Consider the following 24,522-nt stretch of genomic DNA (forward strand, 5'->3'; position numbering starts at 1 on the left):
ATAGGGTCAAGGTTGGGATATGTTGGGCCAGCTGTCAATTTGATCAATTCTCAACACTTCCGAAATCGAAAACAATAACAAAACGATTTTTTTGAACATGACCATTATTCAAATCAATAATAAAATAAAAACTAAACTATATACAAACGAAACATGGTCTGGCAGATACTATAACTCATGCCATTCCAAATCATAAAAAAAACAGCGTCATTATAGGATTAACGGGTAGTTTATTAAAATTAACTTCTCATGAATATCCCTCCGAAGTAATAAAAAAGATCAAAAAGATTTTGAAAAATAATCAGTATCCAGAAAATCAAATTGATAGTATCATCCGACAATGTACATATAAATTACACAATAAAAATAATATAAATCCAGTCACACAAATAAATTCAAGCCAAGAAAAAGATACATATCTTATATACGTCCGTTATAATATTCACATTTTTTTTTTCATTCATTCGCATTTATAAAGAATGTAATTTCTGAATCGGTCAAAAAGTGTGAAAAAAAGTACCGTAGCAGTTCACTTTTTTACGCTTTTGCGTTAAAAAAGTGACATAACGTTTAATTTTTAACGCAATAATTATAAAATTGTTTTATCAAAATAGTGGGCAGTGAACGCTTTTTTCTCATGTCAATTCGTTTCTCCCATAAACTGTCACACTTTTATTTCTTGATATTCGTTCATGAAAATCCGTTTTGTGTCCAATTCAAAGGAGTGTAGTATTATTATTAGAAATGGAGAGTAATAGTGAAGAAAGTTTAAGCTGCACACCAGTAGATGTTGTTAAATCGGCAACTGCAGCGACTATGAATCTTATCCCCGAGAAATCCATGGAACAGTATAGGAATATAATTCTTTTATGGAGTGGCGTACAAAAAAAGGCATAAACAGCTCCACGGAAATAGTGTTACAATATTTTAATGTAAGCTTAGATATTATATGTAGCATCTTTCAGGTTGCTTTAATATTCGGAATCGCAGGAGCTCTGCGGAGGGAGGAATTATATAAAATGAAGTGTAACGATATTCATAATACAGGAAATGTTTTAATTATCACAGTACCTGATACAAAAACTCATATTCAACATCGATTTACTGTTATTGGTAAAATATCTGACAATAGATTAAACCTGGTGAACATTTATAAAAATTATAAAACCGAACGACCCACAAATGTCCAAACAGATCATTTCTTTCTGCAGTATGGAAATGGAAAATGCAACAGATTTGAATTTACCTAATCCAAAAAACTAGACTGAGCATATATTTCGACGCTCTTCGGCATCTCTATTAGTGGATTCCGGTGGTGATATCATTGAACTAAAAAAGCACGTTGGGTGGAAATCCAATGAATTCCGCAGTGAAAATTTTAACGGGAACAACAAGTTCGACTTCAAGCAACATTGTAAATGTTCACGATCCTACCAACAATCCAATAAGTAGTAATACAACTATTGACGATGTTATTTCTTTGAACTCGTTAAATGTTCCCAATTTAAGTACCAATAGTAATGTAATTTCTTCTTCACTTCAAATTAATAATACTCACAGATGTACTTTTAATATTACTATTACAAAATAAAAATTGATAAAAGTTTAGTTGTTAAGTCTATGGACGTAGAGAAATTTTTGTATGAAACTCGTCAGTAAAGTAACTTTTTTTCACTCGTAGGTCAAACCGATCTACTCGTGAAAAAAAGTATTACTTTTGTCACTTGTTGCATAAATAACTATTATGAAATCGCGTCCCATGTTGATCACTCGCTAGAGGAGATGACTGTTTAACGACATTCGACATTTTATCAATGATTTCAATTTAGTTTTTTATTTATTTGTTTTTCTTTACTACACAGGTACATAACAATTTCTAACTCTGCTCTAACTCTACTCAAGTAGACGCTCTCTGGTGCCATATTCACTTAAAATATATATTATCCTTATAAAACTAGATTTATAAATAATGTGTTTCAAACAAAAATAAAATATTTCGCATTTTGTGGAAAAACAAACTAATAATTTTTCTTTCACCACGCTTTGAAATCGTGAATCTTTGATACTTTTTCAAGATGATTATCTAATCAGATTGATATAATCGAAGTTAATATTTAGTATATAGATACAGGCGTAATGTGCCGGGAACCTGGTAGATATTTGAATGAAATTGTCAATGGATTTTTAATTATCTTTGTATATATACAAGTGTAAAAGAACTTACTGTTAACTTTCCAAATAATATAGATAATTTTTAAGTCAATCATAAACGTTACGGCGCATATAATCACTGCTGCCAAAGTGGCTTTGGGTATATAGGGAAAATATGGGGACAACAACGTAATTGATAGCAGTACCAAGATAGCTGTAATAAAAGTGAAATCAGTATTATATTAGCAACTTCAATAATTATGTGAATTAATAGATTACCTATCCATTGAATACGAAAAAATGTATTATAAGATAATAAAAATAATAAAAATAACTACCAATTAAAATTATTTTGAGTAACATTCATCATCATCATCATCATTCAGCCTTATCTCGTCCACTGCTGGACATAGGCCTGCTCCAAATGCTTCCAGTTTTTTCTGCTCTGAGCGGTTGCTGCTGGTACTTTTTGTCCATCGGTTATCTTGTATCATTGCAACATGTCCTGTCCACCGCCATTTTTGTCTCAGTATTTGGTCTATTATATCTTAAACTCCAGATCGTCTACGTAATTCGCCATTCCTTATCCCATCCCTCCTAATGAAGCCGAGCATAGACCTTTCCATTTTATTGTGTAATTTGCAATTTAAGTATTGATCTTCTAGTCATGGTCTCCGCGCAATAAGTCAGGACTGGGAGGACGCATTGGTTAAAGGCTTTTCTCTTAAGGCCGATTGGCACATCTCCTTTGAACACATCTCTCAATTTACCAAACTAAGTAAGCCCTTCCTAGTGTCGTTCTTCGAGACAGTTCTGTTGTTTGGTTGTCTCTAGTAATTCTTATCTCATATCCCAGATATATATATATATATATATATATATATATATATATATATATATATATATCCACCATCTGAATATCTTTGTTGGCTACATTTAGTGGCTGGCTAGGAACTAAATTTGTCATCATCTTGGTTTTATTTAACTTTATTTTTAGACCATCTTTCTTTGTTGCGATTTGCAAATGCAAATCCTGTATCATGTTTTTTGCCTAACAGTAACATTGAGTTTGACAGTTTACAGTTAATAGTTTGAGTAACATTGAAATTTATAAAATGCAATTATAAATTTTGTTCAATTTTTTTTGTATTCCACCCCATTTCCAAAAATCTCGGAATTTTGAAAATGAAATGTGCTTTCTTTTACTTTTTATTGTTCTCTTGATGTGGTTTTATTAATTTCTTATCGTGTTTATGAAATTTTTTCAATGATTTTAGACTACTGAAGTATTTTGATTATATATTATGTTCTCTATGAATTAATCAATTCTAGATTTTATAAAATAATTTAATTGCTTTTCAAAAAGTTCTTGTTAGTTTGGTAAGCATAAGTGCTTCAAATTAAGATCCATTTGCATTTAACAAAATAGACGGAAAGTGAAGTAAATAAATTTAGAAGTTCGAGATATTTCTTGAGCAAAAAATTGGCTACCTGTGTATACTCCGCAAAAAGGAGTTCTAACACCGCTTGCTCTAGCAACTGCCGCTCTGGAAAATGAGCCATTTACTGGATATCCTTGTAACAATGAACTAACTAAATTACATAAACCTATTGCAAACATTTCTTGAGACACATCTAGTACTTTTCCTTGAGCTACAAACAAAAATAGATTTAAATTAATATTTGAATAGATAATATTGTTAATTGGACAAATAGAGATCAGAGGAAACTATTCAAGGTGGCGATTGGGGGAATCATTTTGAATTGAGCATCGATACAGAAATCAATTTATTAAGGCAACTTCCATGTTTCCAAATAATTGTGCAAAACTTTAAATTTGACTTGGAATATGCATTTGACTAGTACCTATAAAAAAGTTTGGGAAATACTCTTAAATTTACGTCCTTATGGAACAATAAATATGTTGGTACTTCACTTCACTGATTTTCGCAATGGTTTTTTGAGCTGCTTGAGGGGGTGTCTCGAAAAAGAATAATTTCACATCAAAATTTTGCTCTATTTTCATCGTTTCACTAGTGTCCAAAAATAAGATTCTTTTTCAATTCCAATAACTGAAGCTAACAACTTCGATTTCTGGACACTAACTCGCGATGGAGCTGAAGTACCGATCATTCACCTCTCCTTACGTTTTTGTTTAAATTCAGGATCAAAGTGGTAGATGATAAATTGGGAAGGATGGTCTAAATGTTGTTGAGAAAGTTTTTGTTCCGTTGATAGTGAATTAGAAACCTATCATTCGAGTGATCTACATAGAATTTAACACGTGTTTATAAAGACGTAGCACAATTCTGAGGAAACTACCCTTTTTTTAGTAGTTTTTATACTTGTTCATTAAGTCTCTTTTGGCCATACATCATTGGTATTCAGTTTCTTGCAGTTGTTTGCCTTCTTTTTAAGGTATTCGTAAAGATATTCGTAAAATATTTCATTTTCTGCCTTGATATCGAGATTAAGTTTGTTAAAATCCGTTCAGTCATACAAGACTTTATTTTCATAATTATTTCTCAAATAAAATTGGGATAAAAGTACTCGAAAGAAACATAGCTTTGAAACAATGCATATTATTAGTAAAAACTACTTGGTGGATTTCCTTCAGATGCCTCCTGGCGGAAAACTTATTTTGGTCACGCTTTCCAATATACAGTTATTTGTAATCTTATCTAATCATTCTGTATTAATTTTCAATAGTAGATTGATAATTTCATTTAACAAAGATGAGGAAATGAAAGTTTTCAGTTTCACGTTTTGATTTATATTTAAAAAAAATCCTCTTTGTATTAATGCTCTCGTTATTTTGTTATTAATATTTTCGGTCATTATTGTGTGTTGTATTGAATAATGAGAAACACAGAAGAACTAAATGTCAACTTACCAAAAGCTCTACCGATGCCCACGATTGCCAACATATCTAGGAAGGGTATGAAGATAACTCCTGCTCCAATCTCAGACATTATGTCTCCAAAAGAAAATGTTTTATTTTGCTCTTCTATATGGAAAAATGAAAAAGAGACAGTTGGCAGAGTCGCTTCTACACTTCCTATAATTATGAGTGTATTAGTATAACCTTATACGAATATTAAAGTACCGAGCAAGTATTTTGAAGACATATACTTCGAAATTATTAATAATTATTTTTCCTCTATGTTTAACACATTTTATTGCTTCTACTAAAATCATAGAACAATTCGAATCCCACTAACTATAAGACTTATCACACATGTTTATAAGAACTTTTCTCCTTGAAATGGAGTAATGAAGCGCCCACTACAATTTAGATTACTTAGAAAGTCCCTGTAAACCAAAACAAATAAAAATTATTTTCTACGTAATAAAAATATTGGTGTTGAAGGTCTCCAAGATTACACTGGTCGACAAGCAAAAATTTTTTGTAGTAACACAAGAACGAATAACATATTGTGATAAAATGGACCTATACAAATACGAAAATGTAAAAAAAATAATTGTGACACGTAATGTTTTTAAGTTACATTCATAGAACCATATTCATTGGCAAAATATTTAATATTTTTCAAAAAAATAATTTCACGTTTTTTAAATCGTATATATTGACAATATTTATACTTTACATCTAATAAACATGCCTTACATCTATTAAAAACAAAAACTTGAAAACACCACTTTAAATATCAATTAGCTCAACTCACGCCTTACATGTTCTAAGTTCCTGTCTGGTAAGCTTTTTTGCAAAATTATCATCGTCCAGTAATTTTCTTATTTCTGGCCCAATAAAAATACCTTTCTTTAATTTGGCATCACTCAACTGGGGAAAAACTTCTCTAAAGTATTTGAATGCATCACCCTCTTTATTCAGAGTCTTCATAAAGTTTTTCTTCAATCCAAGTTTAATGTGAAGGGGGGGCACATTTTTGGGATCTACAAGTGGTATAAATTTAACATTTTGAGATCCCGGTTAAAACTCACTTCTTGCATGCCAACTTTTTTTAACATAGTGTTGATCTACTGCCCGACTGTCCCATAGACAAAGAAAACAGCAATGTTTCGCAAACCCTCCCTGAAGTCCCATTAAAATTCCAATCACCTTCAGGTCCCCACATATCTGCCACTTATACTTACTAGTTAATTTTGTCTAGAAGCAAGCGAATATTTTCATAAGTTTCTTTCATCTTCACAGAATGAGGAACTGGTTTAGACGGTTTTAAATTCCCATTGTCTAATAACAATATAGATAGGCGCCACTCACTGGGATTATGCTCAATATAAAGTTCTTTAATTAGACCATCAATATCCGCACACAACGAATTTCCCATACTTTAGAATGCAGAAAATGTATCATTTCTTTTTCTAATGGTCGTAATTTATGTCTCTTTGGCTAACAAGTTCCATTCTTTAAGACGGGAAACAAGAAGTTCAGACTGTTGCTTTGATAACCACAAATCACGTGCTAAATCTTTGAACAATCAAATGTGGCTCGCCGGAACTAGTACTTGGAGTAAAAATAGGGTCGGTGCATTGTTCTTCGGAGCTTCCTAATGATACGTTGTGTCCAGTGTCTTCTAAAACAATATTTTGCGGATCTAAAGGCGCAACAGGTAATGGTAAATCTTCGTTATGAGGAACAAGACTATAACAGATGGCAAATTTGGATACTCGATCTTGTGCTTTCCTTCATTCTGTGTTAGAAAAAAATATCAGTCGTAAAAATGGTTATAGGATCCCGCCATACCGTTGGAATTGCAAAAAGCATTTTCCTCCCATTCATCCATTGCACCAATGACACGCTTCAACTAACACAGCACGCGTGGGAGGTCCACTGCTTGTCTTGGTCTCCATTGAAAGTACCAAAATATTTGGGATAGGCTTTTTTCGCATTTTTGGAAAATGGCCTGTGTTGCAATTTCACCATAAATTCTCCTCAATATAAAAAGTTTATCAGAAGTTTTGCAACTGCGTCGCGTTTGATTCGACATTTTCGTCTTTATAATCACTTTGTGCATTATGAACAAAGAATCACTGTGCAACTCAACAGAATACTAATTTTTAATGTTATTTTCATTTTTATTTTTCTGAATAATACAGTTCAGGTATTTTTTCGGCCATAAAATTTACCGATATTAACCGCCCCTTTATAAAATTACCCACCTGCTAATGTAAACAGGGATAATTAAGCTGTTGAAAAGTACGGGTTAACGCTTAATAAATATTTTTTTTATTGCATAGGTATTTACATTTTAAAAATAAAGCTCTCGCCTGTGTTACGAAAATCTTGTCAACCAGTGTTATCAATTGAATTTCCAATACACTAAAATAATAAAAACATAAATAAGGAAGCAATAGATTATGAGCAAAAGTGTTAAGAAAATGGAAATCATAGACCTGATATTACATTGAAAACAGAAAGATATGTCAAGGAGAAATACAGTTTGGCAAATACAGGAGTGAATGTCGAGAAACGTACGAGATAATGACAAAGAAGATAGTGAATTAGTACGGTAAATAATCAAAGTAAGAAATTCTGTATGCCAGAATAATATATATTCTATCTCGGAATCCAGTAGATACAATAAAAGTATACCTGCTTGAGGGATCGTACTAATCCCTACTACCATTATCTAGTAACGCGCATTGACGAGCATGGCTATTTCACATTCATTCTTGTATTTGCCAAAGTGTACTTAGTAATATAGATATTCTATAAAAAACATAAATGTGAAATGGGTGCCAAGTTCAATATTATGATATATGCCTTGGTTGTTGACTTAACGACAAAAGAAGTGAGATCTAAATGGGTACCAAGTTCAATGGTCAGTCCTGAAATTCATTTATAACAACATAAAATATCATTCTTTCTGATAACTTAGGATAATATATTGTAGCCTAAGGTCTGACTTGACTAGTCCTTATATACGAATTATTATGTTCGATGGCTAATTTTTACCAGCAAGCTAAATTTTCGGAATAATATAAATAATATAATATAAAGCAGAAGTAAGAGTTAATGATCTTGATTATTTGTATCAGTTATGTGATATCAGTATATCATTCGTTGTCATGGAAACTGAGAAAGAAATAAAATTTTTTTTAAAACATCAGGAAAGTACTTATTTCCCAGCTGCTTTTTTTAAAGTATAGCTCTTATGTACTTTCCGAACTAGGCTATGAAGTGAAATACGTTGTTATCAATGTATGTATCTACTAACCAAGTATTATTATGGAAATTAGAAGAATACAGTTCATCATTACTATAGCAATGACATAACAACAATTTGACATTTTAATAATTCAATTTTCTCTTCTCAAAAGATTGAATGGCTTTTGGTTGCGATTATTGCAATCAATTATGGAAAGCAACAGCGAAAGCGATGCTGAAAATATGCTAGAACGAAATACTAATGCAGCAGCTGCTGTTTAACACATTTACTACACGAAAAATCAAAGTTGAGGTGAGAAAATATTTATACTTTATTCCCAAAATTGATGGATCTGAACTAATGCAAAGGTATCATGAAGGAATTTATTTTGGCTTGTTTGGCACAAGTATCGGAAATCGTTAAAACTCCTACTCTGTGGAACATCAACTCGAAGCTGAAAAATACCACTTTAATTAAAAATGATCCTTTCTGAAGGTTATCGCATTTCTAGAAAGGAAGATTACTGGAATTGAAGCAAAGAAATAAGAATCAACAAATGTATTAGGTAATCCGACAATGGAGTCTACCTAAAGGTAATTTAATAAAAAAAATCACAATTGTAAGGAAAAATCTCCAGCATAATTTGATTTTACTTTCAGGTAGCAACAATTATTGTGTTAGGAGGTGCGTGTAGACAGGCATACCTAACAAAGACGAGAATTGAACATATAAACTACAAAGTAGACAAGCTCCTCATAAAAATACCAAATCCGAAAACACATATTGTTTCTTTAATGATATTGTAATGAAACTTCTTTTATTTCGAATCGTTATCTCACAAAATTGAATATTATGGAGAGTTCAGATACGATGGTACATCAAGACTGCTTGACGCCTCTAAGACTACACAAATACGATACGAAGCCGTGAATACAACTATTAGCGGTTGAGAAGTGATTTCAGCTCTCATTATGCAGTTTCATTCCGGTCGCCACAAATAATTTTGTCTCTTTTTCCACACTTAATGGAAATAAGCTCATCCTAGTGGACATAGATTGGTAAACGAGATAATCATAAGCCCATGACTAACGTAGTACTACTACTTTAGAGGTTCTGGTTTTTTTCTAACATTAGTGTAGTTACTCATATTGTAGAAGAAATTTCAGCCAATAAAATCAGTACTGTATCTTCCACGATATCCACGTATCATTCCCTATTTTGCCTACACAGCAAATTTGTCATAGTTTTTAGTAAATTCTCTACATCTGAAATAATAAGATAATTTTTTCTCTATTGTCTCAAGATATAACTCTAAGCAAAGCCACAGTTGCACTGAGTATTAAAGATTGACTGCTACAACGTCTACTAACGTCTGGCGCAACACTGACTGTTATAAATGTCAGGTTATCTGTTTATGGTGACCTCTTGGGATCCAAATCATGTGACCTTAGATGCTAAGCTAATCGGCACCACGGATCACGTTATTGTATTTAAGCTGAGAAAATTATGAAATGCTGTGAAAATGCACTTTGATTGTAAACCACTTAACAACTTTAGAAATACTTTGCAATTCTATTGGAAGCAAATACTGTTGTTGTTTGATGGTGTATTGGTGATGTATAACAGTAGCCCCACAACTGACAGCTCATGGTGGACGTCACAGTTTTCCCCGTGTACTTAATTGATGAGTGTATTATGAAATAGATTAAAAAATATCTCTATTACTCAAAAACCTATAGAAAATACTGCTTTTGTTTTTCCTCCGGAAAATGAGTTTTTTTGTTCTCTGCGTCTCAGAAAAGTCTTCAAGTAACACTATAGATAGGCGCCACTCACTGGGATTATGCTCAATATAAAGTTCCTTCATTAGACCATCAATATCCGTACACGCACACAACGAATTTTCCATATTGTAGAATGCAGAAAATGTAGCATTTCTTTTTCTAAAGGTCGTAATTTCTGTCTCTTTGGCTAACAAGTTCCATTCTTTAAAACGGGAAGCAAGAAGTTCAGACTGTTGCTTTGATAACCCCAAATCACGTGCTAAATCTTTGAACAATCAAATGTGGCTCTCCGGAACTAGTACTTGGAGTAAAAATAGGGTCGGTGCATTGTTCTTCGGAGCTTCCTAATGATACGTTGTCTCCAGTATCTTCTAAAACAATATTTTGCGGATCTAAAGGCGCAATAGGTACTGGTAAATCTTCGTTATGGGGAACAGGTGTATAGCAGACGGCAAATTTGGATACTCGATCTTGTGCTTTCCTTCAGTCTGTGTTAGACAAAAATATCAGTCATAAAAATGGTTAAGTGTTAGGCTATTGCTTTTGGTTTTCCTCCGGAAAATGAGTTTTTTTATCTCTGCGTCTCAGAAAAGTCTTCAAGTAAATCCCAGTGAAGATGAAAGAAACCCGATAGGAAGTAATCATCTATTTTCCACTTTCTGCCAATTCTCATTTAAAATGATTTGGAATACTTTGAGGAAAATCAAATTCATTGGAACTTTTCTACTATGATTATGTGTTACACAATCAAACTATCTAACGTTTTCATATATCCAAATCATAAAAAATACATGTTTGTAGACTCTTTATGGAACGTGTGAAAGCAATCAATTTGACTAAGTATAAGATTCTTTATAGGTAAAATAATACGATGTAGAATATGGTATCAAGTTCAAAAGGATAATAAAACATCTTTTATAACCAAAACTGTTATATTCACCTGTTAACTGAAATGGTTCTAGCCCGTGATTTTCTAGACTATAAGCCAATGCAGCGGATGTAATCACCACCAGTCCATTTCTTGCTATCGTTAGAATATAAAAAATCTTCTTTCTGATCGATTGTTTTATATCCCCGGGGGCTTCAAACAAAGGAGCTGCATACGCTTTCAGTTTCTAGATTCAGAACAAATTATTAACAAACACTATACTATTTAATATTTAATGAAATAGCGCAAATTTTGGAATTTTTTATATGAACTTCTATTACCATTATATTATATCTTTGTGTTTGCACTCTTTGATTTGATTTAGAGTTTATATAAAATGAATGTAATCCCGGAAAAACAGTTCAAATCAAGTTTCCAATAATTAGTGATTAAATATGAAAAGTTATACAATCCGCAAAATTTTATGGCTGAAAAAACAGAGGATATTAATTTAAATAATACCTCCCATAGCTCTTATAACCATCAGAATTTGAGGTAAACTTGATACTGCGTATTGGATGGTTACTTAATTCCTATGGAACACCAAACTCTAATACCAGAGCATCCCAATTGGATATGGATTTCAAGGAAGTAATCCATACACTTCTTAAACTATCAGACCTCGCCTTTTCGTGCATGAAAATGAAATTATTCCCTATAAATGCTACAAGCAGCATCACGCCATCTTGATTAATATTTTCTAGTTAGAACGTACAGCTTTGTACGTTCCTCAAAATATAGGCATCTAATGCAATAGACCTTCATATTTTTCAATTCATTAAAATAATTCATCAACCTAGTTATTTAAATTATTCATTTATTATGTGTTACATATTTGGTTTGATTTATGTAGTAATATTGTGTCAGCTATATTTTACTTTAATATCAGAATTGTCGGTGTTAATTAATAACTAAAACGTGTATAATGGGACTGATAACAATTTCTATTCTGTTTGACATACATAAGAAAAACAATCAATAGAGAAACTTTAACAAATTGAAACATGTTCGATGAACTATTTCAGAATATTGTAAACGCAAGAAGTTTTAGTGAATATAACACTCGACTAAAAAAGGGACTTTTTTGGTCGAGTGTTATTTACTTGAATATGGCGAAAAGTAAGTCAAAACGATAAAGTTTTCGTCACGAACGTGTTGAATCCAAACCTAATCGATGAACAAGAATCAATTTCATTGCCGCACGATATCCGTGCTGCATCTTATTTTATAGTGGTAGCCCCAGCAATTAAAATTTTTCTTAATCTTAGGAAAGTATGTTAAAAGTATGACTTAAAACCAATCATTATTTCCAGAAGCATTGTTCTAAGGACCCAACCAAGTGATACATAACTATTTTTTCTGCACCCTATGTATCCAAGAAGGAAGAAGATACCGCCTGTTAGAAGAAATAGCTTGTAAATTAGCCGGAGCTATTAAATTATCTAAATCCATATTTATTTCAGTTAACCTTCAAAAGACACGCCTATAAGTTTCACAATTGTACTATTAGTTTGTGAGTTATAGTATTTGGAGTGATGCAACTTTTATAAGTTTGAAAAGATTCATAAAAAGGAATTTCGTACGCTAATTGGCAAAAAATACTATTGAAGCCAAATGTTGGCTTGTTGAACATTACTAGAACTTTGTCCACAGAAACATCAACCGTTGAGAAGTGGTTTGTTGAGTGTAAACGAGGCGAAATAAGCACTGACGACGATGCACGCAGTGATTGCCTCGAAGAGACTGTCACCGACGAAAACATCAAAAAATCCACGAAATGTTTTCGTGAAACCGTGAAGGAAAGCTGATTGAGATAGGTGAGACCCTAAAGATATCAAAGGGACGTGTTGGACATATGAGTATATCGATGTGTAACATGGCTCTATGCTTTCACACCCACAATCAGCGAAATCGACTTTAAGAACCGACTCCAAAGCATAGAAAGACACAAAAGTCATCTGGAGCAGTATTATGCATAATACTCATTGACTCTTAAAAAGGGGTCTATAACGTAGCGTTATTAGAACTTTTAAATGACAAAATTGAGGAAAAAGCTGTACCGTTTTATTAAGACAACGCACCATGTCATGTCCATGTTCATGGTGAAATTAGGCTCAAAGTTGCTTCCGTATCCAATATATTCTCCAGATATGGCCACTAGTGATTTTTTCCTATTCTGAAACCTCAAACATTAAGTAATAAATTACAAACGAAGCAGTTTAATCATACAACCAACACTGACAGAAACAAATGAAGAAAAAACTGAGTTACTATTCGTAATACTAAACATTAAGTAGGGTAACTAATTAAAGCTAATTCTAATTTGATTCTGATATCATAAGTTTTCTTTGGCAATCACTTTCATCCTATTGAAACAGTATATTAGTTTAAACTAATTCACTCAAACTTTTCTGATGTTAAAATAAATATTATCACCACTCTTTATGTAAAATAGTTTTTTTTTTGTATTTGTTATAATTTTTTTATCTTGATGTGCGAGCCCTCTACAGGTAACGCTCCACAGTACGAGAAACGCTGGCTTACGATTAAGTTTCCCTAGTAGGTTGAAACGAAGAAAAGTCCAACACAACCAAAACTATCACTTGGTTTCACCGTATATAGTCCCGCTATCGTTTACTTTAAAAAATCTCGTTTCACATAACCGAGACTGGATCGGGACGAAAAATATAAGAACCTTCCGTTTTATATTAATTGGGAGTGAAAACTTTAGATTTTCATAAAAAATTTGAAGTAATTGGACTACTTAACTTATTACAAGAGTTTGAGATCTCATTAACAACAAATAGTCTGACAATTCACAAATTTTGAAAACGCAATAAACAAGTATTTTACCCTCAAAAGAAGTAATATTATACAACACATTATTCCTAGGACGCTATCCCATAATCTACATTGATATATATGAGCCAGTATATTTTTCCACAACTTGAAAAAATTATGCCCAGCATCAAACTTCAGTCCAAGTATATTTTTAATTTGTGACGAGGCTATTGTCAATGCGGCAGCTGAAGTGAAAGCGGAAACTACTGGAGACGATACAAAATTCGTTAGTAGACCTAAAAAAATACAGTTTCAGTTTAAGGTATCGAACTACTCGATATTCTCAGGAACATCTTGTACGATGTTAATGAGCTTAAGGTTATAAGGGATTTTTAGCATGTCAGATATTATAGTGATAATTCCATAGCTGTTAGATCTTGATTGAATATCTCTATTTTTGGTAACAATTTAAAGTTATCAACTGTGGTTATGAAGATGGTCAATTACTCGCTTTATCAATGTTTGGGTTTTCACTTTTGTCTTATGTTAGATATTCGCTGATACCATACTTGTATTAAGCAACTATGTTACTGAGTCTGCCAACGCGAAGAAAATCTGCAGATCTACATATGATTTTATTCTTCCCTAAAACTAGTCGATGCTGACTCTCATCGTTATTTATTGACAACCGATAAGACGTTCGTCTCTTCCTCACCTTCTAAGATGGACCGGAAGCTGCTTCATAGTTGGCTCGTCACATTCAAAACAGAAATTTACTTTTGCTTTTTGCATATGTAAATATCAAACACTATACCCTTTCTATGGTATTTCAAACAGTGAAAATAAAGTATAAAAATAAAGTTCCTAGCAAGGAAACATTGCACTTTACAAAATCCTATCAAGAGTATGGGAGAGAAAACATAATTTTTTATTCAAAAATCATAAATATTCAGGTGAGTTCAACCAGCGGTTTTCAATGATACTACAAGAAGGAAAACCTAGAGAAAAAGTACTTGTTTAGGTGTCGGTGTTTGTTCTTTTCTTCTTTTATTATAATAATAATGATACACTATTGTATTTCGTAAACGCACAACTTTAATTACATATATTATCCTTGCATCTCATATATTGATATTGAATTATTATACATTAAACAGATTTTCATAAATTTTACGTCTGCAACTCTTGTGGTGTGTATCTTGAATGCCCTGGGTTTTTGCTCTCTCTTCTGGGCCCTCGTGGTCGCAGCGTTGCCAGGTTTAGCTTCCATATAAAATTTAGAAGTCGTAACATACTAGAGATGTTAAAAACCAGTATTTTCTAGTAACAGGTACGTTCCGTTCCAGTTACTAAGTCATACCTGTGACAGATACCTGTTCCATGAACGATTCGCTCCCGCCTGACTCGTTTCGTATCGTACTTTTCGGACTCGAAACCACAAAAATACTCTTTGTTGGAACAGCGCGCCGCCGTACCATGCGTACGAGAAGTTGCCAGGAGTCTGTAGATTATGAAATATGAAATACTCCCGCGCGTATTTCGATAATCATCGTTTATAGGTGGATTTCCGATTTGGTTCACGTCCAACGGTGGCGAAGTCTCATTAGTTTTGCATTTATGTCTTGAAGCCGTTGAACGTTGAAGCTATCATCAAGTTATATCAGTAGGTAATTGTTGTTATCATTCGAGAAATGAATGTCCAGAATAGGAAGTCAAGTGTTGTGTGGAATTTTTTCTCGGTAGTTCAAAACGAGAAACAGATTGCAATTTGTGATTTATGCAAACAAAAACTTTCGTATAAATCATCTGTTTCAAATTTGAGGAAGCATTTTCAAAGAAAACATCCTACCGTAAAAATTCCTGTATCTTCTAACACTATTAGCAATGTCAATTCAGATGAGACAGAAAATAAAGTACTGGATACAGATCATGAAGATACCGGAATAACTTCTACAAAACGAACGCTGCTACCAGTAAGTTATATATTGCATATTTATGGTATTGGAATATCGAATAATATTTCGAATTTCAATAATATAGTAAATGCATGAGTAGTCAACAATTATTTAAACTTTATAGGGCGAGTCTCTGGTGTCTCTTCAAGATGACGATGGCGTGTCAATAGAGTCAGCAGTGTCAGCACAATCAACTTCCTCTTCTTATATGGAAACAATTATACGAAGAAAAATAGAACAAACACGGCAAAATAATAAAATTGACTATTACATACCGAGGAAACATACCGTACCCGTAAAAAGAAAGATTGATAATGAATTTGTCAAATTGTTTTATTTGGATTATCAGCCGTACAGAATAGTCGAAGATAAGGGTTTCAGACTTTTCGTGAAAGCTTTGAATTCAAGTTATGAATTACCTACCAGACAACTAATATCAAAAACAATGATTCCGAATTTGTATGAAAAGTGTCAAATTAGTTTGAGTGAAATACTAAAAAAAATAGATCCCTTTGTTTGTCTGACTTCTGATTGTTGGACATCATTGAATAATGACAGTTTTATGGCTATAACTGTGCATTTTATAGATGAAGAGTTTGAGATACATTCGGCACTTTTGAAGTGTGCAGTTTTTTATGAGAGTCATACTATCGAAAACTTAACCAGAGAACTTATCGAAGTTACGAGACATTGGGGATTAGAAAAAAAAGTTATACTAGCTGTATCGGATAATGCATCTAATGTTAAACGGGCCATTAACAGCACCGGATGGAAGTTTTTAGGTTGTTATGCTCACACTTTGAATCTCGTTGTTCAAGATGCTCTCAAATTACCCACAATAAAACCTATTTTGGATAAACTTAGAACTATAGTGAGTCATTTCAAACGAAGTTCCAAGGCTACTGCTAAATTGAATGAAATCCAGAAAAATTCTGGAATTCAAGTTCCAAAAAAAATACTTCAAGATGTGGTCACCAGATGGAACTCCACATTTTATATGTTCGAGAGATTTATAGATTTGGAAGTTCCACTGCAATCAACAATTGCTCTACTTGATGCAAATTTACCAACAATCTCAATGGCAGAATGGGGTATAATGAAAGATATATGCAAAATTCTGCGCCCTTTTGAAAGCGCTACTCGTTCTGTAAGCGGAGAAAACTATATGTCGGCCTCTTTAGTTATAGTAATTACCAACGGTTTACTAGATGTGTGCAATGAATTGTCACGTATTCCAGACTTGTCAGAGATATCGAAGTCTGTTGTGAAACTGGACTTCGAGAACGATTGGGAAATATGGAATACAGCAATACAATGGCTATTTGTACATTTTTGGATCCAAGGTTCAAAACATTTGGTTTCAAAAATGCAGATGCCGTGGAAAGGGTTCGTAAAAATGTTATTAGCGCTTTAGTAGAAATAATAGATTCTACGGAAAAAAATAAAATTGATTCCGCGGAATCAAATAATGAAATCAATTCATCCGACGAACCTGTTTCAAAAAAACCGAAAACGAATGAAGAAAATGTTATTGCTGAATTTTCTATTTGGTCTTCACTTGACAAGATAGCGAGTGGTCATGGTAGCATGAAAAAAAATTCAACTTCAAGGGCTCTAATGGAGTTACAAAGATATATGGAGGATGATCTCTTGGAAAGGAATAAGAATCCCATGCAGTGGTGGAAAGACTGTAGCTATATGTACCCTAATTTGAGTAAGCTGGTTAGGCAAAAATGTTGTGCCTTGGCAACATCGGTGCCATGTGAAAGACTATTTTCCAAAGCTGGAAATTTATTGCATGAAAAACGTACTCGTTTAAGTGCGAAAAAACTACAACAAATGTTGTTTTTGAATATGAATAGTAAGTTCATGAAGTAATTATGAAATTATTCTTCAAAGGCATTCCCGCAATCATTCAGTTCCTTTTATTTCCAAAGAAGAGTTTTATTGTTTTAAATAACTATTTTTTTAAGAATATATTTTTATTTGTTATGAAGAATATTATTTCTGTTATGACCTGCTGATTGCAGAATGTGGTTGTGATCCTTTAATAAAAAAGTTTATAACAGCTAGTAATTTATATTCAAAATTCAAATCAATGTCAGCTAAATGAAGAAATCCCCAGATGTCCGTATAACTGTTCGATTCCATTCCATTCCGATATCTCCCAAATTTCAGCGTACCCTGACACGAACTTATCCGAGCCCCACCGTTCTTACCGCCGGGTCCGGAGCGGATCGACTACGTTAACGTCGTACACACGCGTTTTCAAATATATACTCGTCTACGCTAGTAATCGAGTACGAGTACGATCCGTACCTGTTACAAGTTGTTCCTAGTCGATACCTGTTCCAAGATACCTGTGACAGGTATTTCGTACCATCTCTATAACATACCCGCGGCCTTAAAAGCACCAGCTTTTAACAGAGTATATAACAGTTACTTAAACTAAAGCACACACGTTTATTTTTTTTTTACGGCAAAGGGCACAGTTTGGAAAAATCTCTGATGACAGTTCCATTGTTGGTGAGAATTTCTGCAACTCGCGAGATATTGTCACTACCCCGGAATAATTTTGTTACGCGCCCCAATTTCCAGCTAAGAGGTGGAAGTTTGTCATCCTTTATAAGTACCAATATACCTTCTGCCAACTCTCCATGGTTCGTCTTTCATTTAGATCGTTGCTGAAGTTCGGAAATGTATTCCTTATACCATCTCGTCCAGAAGTGTTGCCGAGCATTTTCGATTTTTTGGTATCTGGATAACCTGCTTTCCTTTTCTAAAATCATAACTGGCTCCATAATTGAAGTTAGTGGACGACCAACGATGAAGTGAGCTAGTGTTAAAGGAGAAGGATCTAAAGGGTTAGTAGATAGCGGACAAAGAGGACGGGAGTTTAATATGGCCTCTATCTGGCAGAGCAAAGTCGTGAACTCTTCAACAGTAAAGTTAGATTTACCAGAAACACGTTTCAAGTGATATTTCATTGCCTTAACCCCAGCCTCCCATAATCCACCAAAATGTGGAGCTTGGACTGGATTAAAGTTCCAGCGTATGCCTTGATTGTTCATAGAATCACTAATTAAACATTCATTTTGAGAGAGAAAGTCATAGAGTTCTTTCAAGTTTCTATTTGCACCAGTAAAATTTGTACCGTGGTCTGAATAAATTTGAGATGGTTTTCCACGTCGACTGATAAAGCGTTTCAGAGCCAAAAGGAAATCCTCAGTTGAAAGACTACTTACAAACTCAAGATGAATGGACTTTGTGGCCACGCATATGAACAGACAAACGTAACCTTTCATGATTTTTGAGCCACATCCCCTTTTATTAAGTACATGAAAAGGTCCGGTATAATCTGTACCTGTGATTTGAAAGGGGAAACCAGATAAAAATCTATCACTTGGTAAATTTCCCATAATAGGTTGGACTGATTTTGGTTTTAATCTATAACACTGTATACATTTATGAACAATAGATCTAGCTAGGTTGCGAGCGGCAACTGGCCAATACGTTTCTCGTATATTATATAATAATTGTAATGGTCCTGCATGTAATAAGTTTTTATGCTCTTGTTCAAAAAGAAGTTTCGTGAAATGGTGTTTCGACGACAAAATCATTGGATGTTTTTTTTGAGATGAAAATTTGAATTCTGCAAACGACCTCCAACTCTAAGTATACCGCTCGTGTCCATAAACGGGTTTAAAGATAAAAGTTTACTTTTTTTGTCAATTTCATTCCCAGCTTTTAAATCATTATACTCCTTATTGAACGAAGATATTTGGGATAGTTTTACAAGCAACTTCAAAGAGTTATCTAATTCTGTTGTTGTAAAAACACCAAACGATCGATTTTCTTTATTACTTGAGCAATTTTTTGTAAATCTTAAAATGAAAGCCATGCACCTCCTCAATCGATTTAAATTAGAAAACCTTTCGAATGGAAATTTAAATTCAGACACCGCTACCAAAGTAGTTTTTATTTCTGGAAGGGGAATATACGTCTTGTTGTCTTTTGGCCAAAGGTCAGGGCTCTCTTGGAGCCAATATGGACCCTGCCACCATATATTTGAATTATTCAAACTACTAGGATAAGAGCCTCTTGATAAAATATCTGCAGGATTTTCTAAACTTGGTTAGTGATTTAATTGGCGCAACCTTAGCTTTAGAGATAAGCAAATGACAAAATGTTTCACCATAGCAATTTTTTGATCTGGCATACACAGCTGCACCATATGCTACCTCAGAAGCGTCTGAAAAGGCATGTAATTCTATTTGTGTGGAATTATCACAAATAACATGTCGCTGAATTTTTAAATAATTTAATGACGGAAGTTCTTGTATAAAATTGTTCCATTTAACTTGTAATTCATGGGAAACTGGACTGTCCCAAGATAGGTTTTCCTTCCAAAGTTGTTGTAACATTACAACATTGGATCGAATATTCTGGATATGCCTAAAAGCATAACTATTTTTGTTAAATATTCACCCTTCATTTCAACATCAATATGAAATATTAATTTATCCGTTTTACTCATCCACGATATACCTAGGGTTTTTGCAACATCATTTTCGCCAATGACTAGACCTTCCGAAGAATCAGCAAGTTTACCTTATTTTAGATCATGCATTATGTCCGGAAAGTTTGATCGCCACTTTCGAAGTGGAAAGCAGCCTGATCCAAGAACTTCACATAATTTAAGACAACTTTCTTTTGCAATGTGAATGTCATCGAAACCTGTCAAAAGGTCATCGACATAGAAGTCGTGAAGAATAATATTTGAAATAATCGGGAATTCTCTTTCACAAAGTTTACCTAATTCTACTGAACACCTAATAGCTAAAAATGGTGCACTTGTAGTACCATAAGTTACCGTGGAAAGTTCACAGACTGCTTTATTTTCGTTATCTCGCCATAGAATTCTTTGCATTTTATGCTGATCTTTTGACACCAAGACCTGACGGTACATTTTTTCAATGTCCGCGGTAACAACATATTTGTATTGTCTAAAGCGTAATAATATTGACACTAAATCATCTTGAATTACCGGTCCTTTTATCTGAAGTTCATTAAAAGAAACTCCACTTGTAGATCGCGCCGAGGCGTCAAAAACTGTCCTTAATTTCGTTGTTGCGCTATGCATACGTAGAATTCCATGGTGCGGTAAATAATAGGCATCCTCATGATTTACTTCAGATACCTCTCCTATGTTTTGCATATGATTGAGCTTTTCATATTCGAGGATAAAATTCTTGTACATTCTTGAGAATTGGTATTCTTTTGAGAATTTTTGCTCAAGCGATTTGAATCTTCTTTTGGCTAGACCTAAAGATTCCTAAAGACCCTAATATTTTTGGACTTGCTTTCAATGGAATCGATACAACAAAACGACCTTCTTGAGTTCTTGTTGTTGTGTCTTTAAAATGAGTTTCACAGTCCATTTCCTCTTTTGACCAAGGACTGGCAGTTTTAACACTTTCTATTTCAAAGAATTTTGATAACTGGTCTTGGATATATAAATCACCTTCATTTTTAACCAAATTACAAACTATATTATTAGAAATTTGAAAGCCTTGTATTTTACCTGAAACCAACCACCCAAGCTGAGTTTCCTGTAAAACAGGACCATTTGTATTTAACTTCAATTGGTTTGGACATAAAACATTCCAAAAAATATCAGCACCTATCAGCATCTCGATTGGTCCGGGCTTATGGAAGTTTTTATCAGCCAAATTGATATATTTAGGTATCAATAGCTTTTGCTTATCAATGTAAAATGTAGGCAAGTTTCCAGTTATTTCTGGCAAAATAAAACAAGACAAGTCCGTCATAAAATTTTTATGTTGAGATTTAAATTTTAAACAACATTTATATTTCACATTAGAGACGGCACTGTTCAAACCAGAAACAGCGAAATTTATTGTTTGCTTTGGAATATTTAGTTTTGAGTGAAGAGACTCAGTTATAAAGGAAGACATTGATCCTGAATCTAGAATAGCTCGAACAGGTACGTAAGCACCATAACTGTTTAAAACATCTACTACTACAGTGGATAACAGAATTTGAAAATGTTCCGAACTTGTAGTTAGGGAAACATTTTCTTGATTTATATTTTGATTTGCTTGATTTTTGTTTTCTATGTGTAAAAGAGTATTGTGTTTACCCTTACATGTTTTATATGAAGCATACAATCTACATTGGTTGGTTTTGTGGCCACTTCGAAAACAGTTTAAGCATAACTTTAGTCTTTTGGCTTAATCCATGCGATTTAGCACAGACATTGCCTTGAATTTGTCGCACATAAACACTCTGTGATCGCCACTGCATATGGCACACTTGAAACCTTGAAAAGATGTTTTGTTTTCATGTGAATTATTTTCTGAATCGGCAGAAAGTAAGCCCCTGGTTTTCCCTGACTTGGATCCCTGTTCAAGTTTGTTCAACTCTAATCGCTCTAGCAAGTCTGATCTACTTCTTAAAAATTCATACATATCCATCGTCCAAACTTTTGGCCATTAAATGTAAAATTAGAATATCCCACTGATCTGTGGGAAGTTTAGGCCCTCAAGTGTTTGGAGGCTGTATCTGAGAGATTTCTTAATTTAAAAGATGAGACTTTATTAATTTTTTCTAAACCAAACAATGCATCTAAATGATTGTATATCAATGCTTTTTTATTATCATATCGTTTGCATAACAAATCCCATACAACCTTATACGTTCCTGCAGAAATTTCAAGAGATTGAATGATCTGACTAGCGCTACCCTCTAGACTAGCCCTTAAATAGTGAAATTTATTTATATCATCAATATCAGGGTTGTCGTTTATTAATGCGGTGAACGTGTCTCGAAACTCAAGCCAGGTATTTGAAGACCCACTAAATGTAGGTAATTTTATGCCTGGCAATTTTACTGCAGGAGAATTACAATTTTTGCTTGAAATACTCGAATTCTTATCGGAATTGTGATCACTGTTACTATTATTAGCTGGTTTTAATTGATTCAATAAATGTTTTGCTGACGCAAATGAATCATAAAAATTTTGTAAGAACTGCTCTCGTTGAGCTAATTGTTCCATAAACTTGGATTCATCATCTAAAATTTCCATTTCAATTTGACTCTGAATACTATCAAACTCATTACTAATATCACTAATCTGACCGATTCTATCTTCTAATTCAATAATAGTTTGTTCCGAAATATTTTCTTCATTCAAAAAACTTTCCTGTAATTTTGTAATTTTATTGCTAAAAACAGAAACTTTTCCTTTAAGAACACCTCGTTTTTTAATTAAGGTTTTAAATAGATCTTCAGCCATTTTAATTTGAAAATGATGCAATAATAATCTTTGTGCGAAATTTAAATTGTTGGCAACAGTGTAATATGAACGCACAACAACACCAAGAATTCTAACAAAAAAACTAAACTGATAATTCGTGTTAGGTATAAAATCGTAAACAAAATATACCGACGAAAGCGACCCTTTTTTTGTGGATAACTCTACTCTATTCTATTCTACACCAATATATTATAAATACATATGAATTGTGTGCATAAGAATAAATCAATTGTAAATAATATTATGATATGGCGATAGCAATTTATTTTATTTTTTATGATTAAATCAACAACTCAAGGCAACGCCAATATAATATATAAATTAAAATTTCAACTATATATGAAATAATTTAAATTGATATAAGGTTGAATTAACTTTACTCTTCAAACAAAGGCCACATTTGAAAGGATTTCAAAGCAAAATAAAGGAAAAAACTCATTTTTTTGACTGTCGACTTATCATCGGAATTAGCTGGATATCGTCTCAAGCGGCTCAAAGGACCAAATGTTTAGGTGTCGGTGTTTGTTCTTTTCTTCTTTTATTATAATAATAATGATACACTATTGTATTTCGTAAACGCACAACTTTAATTACATATATTATCCTTGCATCTCATATATTGATATTGAATTATTATACATCAGGGATTCCCAAACCATTTTAGGCAAAAGACCCCTTTTCTTAACTGAACTGATTTCTCAGACCCCCGTAATTACTATACAATTAATCTTTCAAGCATGTTTTGACTTGCACTGTTTTAGGCGCATGTACGCAATTTAACCCGAACGAGATTATGATAAAGTTGAAATCCATGCTCCGGATATTTTACTATAGGACACGCTTGCATTTATGTTAAAAGTGCATTTGCGTTCTCAATTTCGTCGGAACTTGAATGATAATACTGTAGGTTTCTCGGACAAAAAAAGTCGTACAGAGCTTCTAAAAAAGTGAATCGAAGGACAATAAACATATGTATGCTCTTCGAAACTGTTGCCGCGATTTTTTCTAAAAAAAATTTCAGCTTCGCCGTGCTCCACTCTGAAATCGCAAAAATCATTCGAACTTATATCTTTTTTTCATTTAACATGCAAAAAAATGATATTTAAAAATGACAACAAAATTTTAAAAAAAGGATTTTAAAGGGTGAATCTTCATCTGCAAAAGTCATCTTTTTAAATATTTTTTGCGATTTTTAAATATCATTTTTTGCAAGTTGAATGAAAAAAGGCAGAAGTTCGAAAGATTTTTGCGATTTCAGAGTGGAGCACAACGAAGTTGAATTATTTTTTTTAGAAAAATCGCGGCGACAGTATCGAAGACATTATGTATATTGCCCTTTCGATTCGTTTTTTTGAGAATCTCTGTACGACTTTTTTGCCCGAGAAGCCTACAGTATTATTCATCAAGTTCCAACGAAATTGAAAACGCAAATGTATTTTTAACATAAGTGCAA

The 24,522-nt window shown here is 33.2% G+C and overlaps 1 protein-coding gene across 1 annotated transcript in view; it reads right to left on the minus strand.

Annotated features, from left to right (window-relative positions):
* LOC130897422 (sodium-independent sulfate anion transporter-like) overlaps positions 1–24,522 on the minus strand; it is a 45,333-nt gene that overhangs the window by 14,490 nt on the left and 6,321 nt on the right. The window contains exons 3-7 of the mRNA XM_057806261.1: positions 13,791–14,071; positions 11,007–11,181; positions 5,045–5,209; positions 3,643–3,804; positions 2,225–2,365 (exon numbers count right to left, since the gene is read on the minus strand). Of these exons, the coding sequence (XP_057662244.1) occupies positions 2,225–2,365; positions 3,643–3,804; positions 5,045–5,209; positions 11,007–11,181; positions 13,791–14,071 (924 nt within the window). The remainder of the gene's footprint in view (positions 1–2,224; positions 2,366–3,642; positions 3,805–5,044; positions 5,210–11,006; positions 11,182–13,790; positions 14,072–24,522) is intronic.

This window comes from Diorhabda carinulata, chromosome 8 (genome assembly GCF_026250575.1).
Source record: "Diorhabda carinulata isolate Delta chromosome 8, icDioCari1.1, whole genome shotgun sequence".
Taxonomy (NCBI): domain Eukaryota; kingdom Metazoa; phylum Arthropoda; class Insecta; order Coleoptera; family Chrysomelidae; genus Diorhabda; species Diorhabda carinulata.